At 42.1% G+C, this 6,549-nt stretch overlaps 1 protein-coding gene across 2 annotated transcripts in view; it reads right to left on the bottom strand.

The window, feature by feature from the left end:
- Positions 1-242: 242 nt before the first annotated feature.
- The window catches only part of LOC140940874 (autophagy-related protein 13-like), a 16,051-nt gene continuing 9,744 nt past the window's right edge, over positions 243-6,549 (bottom strand). For both annotated transcript variants that reach the window (XM_073389839.1, XM_073389840.1), the window contains 4 exons: positions 6,047-6,175; positions 5,484-5,585; positions 3,891-4,019; positions 243-700 (listed from right to left, as the gene is read on the bottom strand). In XM_073389839.1, the coding sequence (XP_073245940.1) occupies positions 617-700; positions 3,891-4,019; positions 5,484-5,585; positions 6,047-6,175 (444 nt within the window). In that variant the 3' untranslated portion in view covers positions 243-616. The remainder of the gene's footprint in view (positions 701-3,890; positions 4,020-5,483; positions 5,586-6,046; positions 6,176-6,549) is intronic.

The raw sequence follows: 6,549 nt of genomic DNA, 5'->3' as shown, positions 1-6,549 counted from the left end.
TCTCCTCTCGCGTGACTCTCGCGCGTGTCCTTTTCACGATATCCCCCAAATGGAGAGCTTGCTCGTAGGCTACGTTTGACCTTAGAGTGATCACGCATGAAAAAAGCCGTCAAACGCTCTCGGTTTTTTGTTGGTTTAGTGAATGCGCAACGCATTCCAATCACTAAAGAGTAATTTTCCGTGACTCAAAAAAAAAATGAACTTGGCCGCCGGTTAAACAATCCTGTGATGCTCCCTTCCATCTTAGAGTTTTCTTCAGCGTCAAAATGACAGGTCCAAGTTTTGAACTTTTGAACAACTAGCAGATAAAGCTAATAACGAACACTCTATCCTCGACTGAAGTGTGTTTAACTCCTCCGCGATCCATATGCACTTGCACTGTCTCTTTGTATAAAAATAGCTTTCTCCTGAAAAATTTGCTGCCCATAGCATTAAAATATCTCGGAATCTGTTCTCGGTCTTAATTGGTAAAATATCCGTGCTGAACTTAGCGTGATACTTCTTGTTGCTTATTTCTTTCCTCGTTGTACTTTGTTTAAATCTTTTACCTGCACGTCTTTGCACATTTTTCCATCTTTGCTCAAAGCTCGTCGTCGCACAAAATCCCCAAGTCTGTTCATCTCTGTTTCAGGTCTGCTAAAAGTTCATCAAATTTAAAAGCGTTCTCGCGAAAGCCGCAGAGCTCTCCATCCAAACGTTCCTATAAAGAACAAAAAAAGACTTGATTTCATGGGCTCACAAAAAGTCCCGTAAAGAATTCAAAGTCGTATCCGGTTGTGCAGGTCAAGTAATTTTGTCGCTGGGCAAGTAATAACTTTGGTTTAAACTTACCTACCTAATGGGCAAGAGTCATCTTGTAAGATAAACAGGCAATGGCCCTTGACAAGAAAAACGTGAGAGCTGCTTGCCAAAAGGCCAAACTGGAATTCAAGTTTTTTCGAGCCCTGCTCCTTATAAAGCGCCCAGTCAGTGTTGTTTATAACATGTTTCCAAAAGGAATTCTTTGAGCTTTCGTTAATACGGAGTTGAAGTAAAGGCGTTTTTGAGTGAAGCACGTCAACCGAACGCGAAACATTTTCCCTTTTCATATATCTTAACGCGGTCAAGTTCGTAATGTTTTTTGCCTTGCTCTTAAAGAGACGACTTGGCCAAAAAAGTAGGTGAACCAGTTCCGAATATTGCAAAATGTCCACTTCCGGTTGAAAACTCAAAAACTTCTTTGCCGGCTTAAGCTCCCTAATTTCTCAGCACAGTAACGAAAACGATGCCATTCCCAAGATGAAAGCGTTTACTAGCCACACATAAATTTTTAATTAATTTAATTAATTATTCAACATTAGTTGGCTTTGAAAGTCCGCGCTAACGAAAAGGGCGTGTTGGTCCTAACCCAAACTGTATATTTGGTAACAACCAGTTTCGCCCCTTGTCCAATTAGCTACGTCCTAGTTCGCGACAAATTCGCTACATACTACTTTCTGTAAACCACTGAAATTATTCCCTTAATCGCTCTGAAAAAAAAATCTTAATATATTTCTCGTTCCTTTAAGCTTGCCCCTCCGAGGGTGCAAGGTTTTGACTTTGCCAATAGGCAGTGAGACGACTAGAACTCGAACGTAGCGAATTTGACAAGTAGCGAAACCGTTGTAAGGCGAAGATTTGGATTGGCAATCGGAGCTTCAAGAATACATACATTGAGGACCGAATTGTCGTAATTGAGAACTGTAGGAATACAAAGATTCGGTTTTATCAGCTGAGTGTATAAGGTAGTTTGGCCACCGTAGGTGAAGAAGATGCTAAAGTTTCGAGCGCCATCCCTTGTCAGAGGGAGAAAGGTAAACGGTCCTTATTTTACGCCGGTAGCTTGAAAAATAGTCCTCATCCAAGAGACTATAAAGGGGACAGAGAGGGAATCCCCCATATACACCCTATTCCATAGGTAATTCGTCTCGAGTTATTTTTAGAATCGGGATAAAGTTACCTCGCGCGAGGCGTGGATGTTTCGTGGAGGTTTCGCATGACCAAACACCGTGCAAAACATGTCGGGCGAGAGGCAATGAAAGCGTAAAAAGATCGAGAGCATTCCTGAATATTGAAGCGAAATGAGTCGGCGCTCACCTGGGAAAAAGGAATCGCTGGACTCTTTGACAACCCGTGAAATCAGTTTAACTCGAAGTTGTCGTAACTTCAGTGCTTTAAAAAACCGGTCGTTTGTACAATTTAGGGAGTTTAAGATCCAACGACGCGGACGACAACTAGAACGTCAAAAAAACAATAGGTTTAATTAGCAAAACAACAACTTCGCACGTGCAACACACTTTTTTGTTCATTTCTTTCCCGTCTTTGCACGACTACGACGTGAAAATGCCTAATTTCGCGTTTTATGGAGGACGTAAATAAGCAACGACGAAATTTTATTTCTCTTTCTGAGCTTGAATATGGTCCCTTGAAATTCAGCTTTAGGAGGGTTCGCCTACAATTGACAAAGTAAGTGGGTAGGAATAATCGCTATAAAGACTGAAAAAAATAAACATCAAACCAGAAATTGCTCTCTTCAAACTGTATATTATAAATGATCCTGAGAGAATATTCAGTGTGTTAAGGATTTCCCTGCTCTACTGTTAGCTCTATACAAGAGAGGAAGGGCGATTCTTTTTTAATTTCGGTTTCGCTGACACAGCTTTCGCAGAAATCTCGCTGTAGTCGTTTTCGTCGACAAAAGGAATAGCAAAATCGCTCTCCGCGTCTTCCCCCATTTTGTTCTGCGTCATTTCGTGAAGGACGCGTGGCTCTCAGCGTGGGTCATCCACGCGGAAGACATTCGCGCTATATGATTGGCTGTTGTCTAATCCCCTTGAGATCTGTGGTGTTAAAAATAACTCGAGACGAATTACCTATGGAATAGGGTGTATATGGGGGATGCCCTCTCTGTCCCCTTTATAGTCTCTTGTCCTCATCTGATTAACAAACCAGAGCCCGACGGTCAGTGCGCTCATTTTACCCTCTCTCTCCTTCAGTGCTCCGTTTTACAGGTATTCAAAATCATTTACAGCTGTACAGAAAAGAAAGAAGTCTAAAGAAGGATTTGTGCTTACATCTGGGAATCGAACTCGGGACTTCCCGCGCGGAAGGCCGCGCACTATTACCAACTGTGTTAATCCTTCCTCCTGTAAGGGCTCATACTCATACCACTCATACTTTATTAACGTGACTAACACGTAGCTATAAAGCTAGTTTACAGGAACTCTAGAAGCTCTAGAACTCAAAACGTCCTCTAATCGATCTCCCTACGGTGGTCAATCTTCGCTACCTTATCAACTCCGTTGACAACACCAAATCTTTGTATTTAAGATCCTGAACCACGCAACATAACAGTTTCTTTTAAGCTAACCCCTTACATTGAACTGTAGGAATAAACACGCACGGCAGAGAAAAAGAAACGGACAAACAATCAAAATCGAAAGTGTATGGGGAGTATCAGACAACCCACGAGCATTATCATTCCCAGGTGGACGTGTATTAAGATTACTGTTGCCAAACGAGGCCACTTCAAGCCCAGAGTATATATCTCAGCGTTCTGCGTGACATCTTATTTTATTTATTTTATTTTATAAGCTTCGCCTATTACATGATACAGAGAGAAAAAGAAAAAAGAAAAGATAATAAATATATACTGAAAGAAAGAATAATAGATGCTTAATTAAGTAGGGATACCACAGCAGCAGTAAGCCAATTACAGTGGTCCCAGAGTTAAAAAAATTTGTAAAAAAACAAAAAACAGTAAAGCTACATATGACAATTAAAAACAACAACGAAGATGGACAGACACATTACGTAAAACCTTAGGTGACGGACATTAAGTGTGTTAGATCGCTTTATCTTATATGACGTACCATAACATTGTCGAGTGTAAGAAGCTCGTTGTCTTGAAAGAGACTCAGTGGCGGAGCAGCTTGGCATTCACGAAAGAAGCTACCGAGATCACCTGCTGATGTTCCTGAGTGTGACGCAAACGCTGGTTTCTGGTAAAAAAGGGAGAACTAGGCATGAAAACATCTCACACCTAGACAATAGCCCACATTCGATATATATGTATAAAAATTCTAACATGACTCAGAGGCTTTAGGCCTGTTTGGGGTCGAAATTGCAAATTTTTCACGACTCCATTGTCTCGCAATTCCCAAAAGAGACTTGAATACAAAGAAAGCCACACCAAATATAGAAAAATGACCAGAAAGCCTCGGAGTCATGTTAGAATTTTAACATTTTGAACGTGGGCTATTTGAAGTTGCCCTGGAGACTGGCTCGGTGAAGGATCGGATTGCATCATGGGACTGTTTTCAGTGCGGGACGAATTTTGACCCAGTTTCCCGCGTATCTTTGAACTAGCCAATAACAGAAGTGTTGGCGCCCCCAAAACATTCCCATAGTGCAATGCGACACAACACCAACCCAGAGCTCTCACGCGCAACAGCCCCAAAATGGGCAATAAAACTGAAAACTTCTAAAAAGTAAAAATAGGCATCTGGTGTCAAGTGCTATGAAAGGTTGTAAATTTAACATTATTGATCAGTTCTGACCAGTGATAGCCTCTGTACAACCGCCCTCTCCCCTCAGGGGGGCGCAGGCTAACCGGTGATTGACCTTGACAGCTGAAAGTGACAATCTGCCGTAGCAGATATCAATTTGCCTTGCAACGAATTGACTGAACCAGTCTTTGAGAATAACACTGAGACACTTCTTAGCTCTTTTTACCACCGCGGGAGCAGCACTTTCTATGGTACCAGCTGTAATGCTGTTTATAAAAGGTGGTTTTAATGGCAGAGTATACAGTTGTTTCGAGAAAGGTTGTCGGAAAAACGGCACGCGACAATCCGGCGAAAGGTATTGTGTCTATTGTGGGTGGTTTTCAGTTGACTGTTCTTCACAGAAATTTGTAAGAATGGTGCGAGAGGTCATGGACGTACGTTTGCGAATGCTAAACGAAAGCAACAAAAGTAGGCTCGACAGCTACAGTGTCAGGAACAGTGTATTGATCATATCTCATATTACCTTTCGGAATTGTCGCGTGCACATTTTTTTCGACAGCCTCTCTCGAAATAGCTGTATAATAAAAGCACTTTATTTAAGAGTCAACGTCTTTAGCACAAAAGTACTAATCGAGGACGCTAATAGAGATGAGACTACCATTTTACATGGTCATCCGTGCCACGCGAAGGTCTCGCCGTTTTCAAGGTGAACACCTTCATTTCTCAGTTATTTTAAGATCTTGAGTGTTGGTCCGGCCGCTGGCATCGAGCCCGCAACCTCCCGCTCTGCAGTCAAGTGCTCTACCGACTGATGAGCTAACCATGCTTATCTGACAAAATCGTTATCAACCTCTAAAATGAGTGTGATCAATTAGCACCCGTTCAATGACTTTCAATAGTCACTATCTAAACCTCTGTATTCAAAAATGTATGTTTAGGGCACGTTTTATTACTAACCAGTTCTACCATGACAAAGTCATCATCCCAACCCAGCTGACTGGGTGTAGGAGGAGGAACTGTTGATGGCCGTCTACTTTCTAATTTATCCGATGAACTATCCTGCAATATCATAATACAGAAACCAAATGAGCTCTTTACCTGAGGGTTTGTGCACGTTTCACTGAGATAGAGATTACACTGGGTGGTAGCAAATAATTCCAGAGAAAAGGGGAGGTTTCGTTCTCTTTGGTCCAGAAATTTCAGTACACACACTAAGACATAAACAGCGTTCTTATGCAGTGACAAAGCACGAGGCAAATGTATTGCTGTGTTTTTAAAGTGGGAGATATCCTTGACAACACTACAATACTGATAATGGAAACAACAGTGACACTACAGGGAAAGCCTCCTCTTCTTAGCTTAATGATTTCTCAAACTTGGGGGGGACTACACTGAAATCAATATGGTAATACAAATTGTTCTCTATTCATACAGTTTCAGTTATCTCGACGTCATGTGCTTACAGTGTTTGTTTATGTTCAGTACCTGTTGCGCGCCTTCTTAGGAGAAGTGTTACATACCTTTCTATTAAGCATCGTTGAAGAATTTTTAAGGTTACTATCTGGAGGTAAACAGCTGGGTTTGCTGTCTTCGTCTTTCCGTAATAGTGTTGCAAAAGGTGGAGTAGCTGACAGGTTTGGCAGCATGGACTGTAAACAGAGGGAACACGTCAGGAAAAAATGAAAAGGTTATGGGACATGTATCACATTCAAAAAGTACAGTGAAAAAAGCAACGAGAATCCCTGTTTTGCATCACTGTGGCGCGGAAAATCGGAAAAGCGCAGTCTGTCATGGGAAGGATACAAAAAAACGGGGACGTCCGACTAGCCTGCGAGAAAGGTGAAAAGAATGGGGAGGTGAGGGAAGGGAGAAGGTGAGAAACAATGGAATCCCCCTCCTCTTCCCCTTTCCCCCTCCCTTTTCGACGCCGGACGTAACCCGGCCTTGTTGAATTCTAAAAAAGTCGAGGTTCGCCTTACCACCCAGCGCAAAGCTGCTGTTTCTACAATTCCAATCTTCCAGG

This window comes from Porites lutea, chromosome 6 (assembly GCF_958299795.1).
Source record: "Porites lutea chromosome 6, jaPorLute2.1, whole genome shotgun sequence".
Taxonomy (NCBI): Eukaryota; Metazoa; Cnidaria; class Anthozoa; order Scleractinia; family Poritidae; genus Porites; species Porites lutea.
Note: the sequence above shows the minus strand (reverse complement) of the source record. Positions and strands in the feature narration are given on the sequence as shown.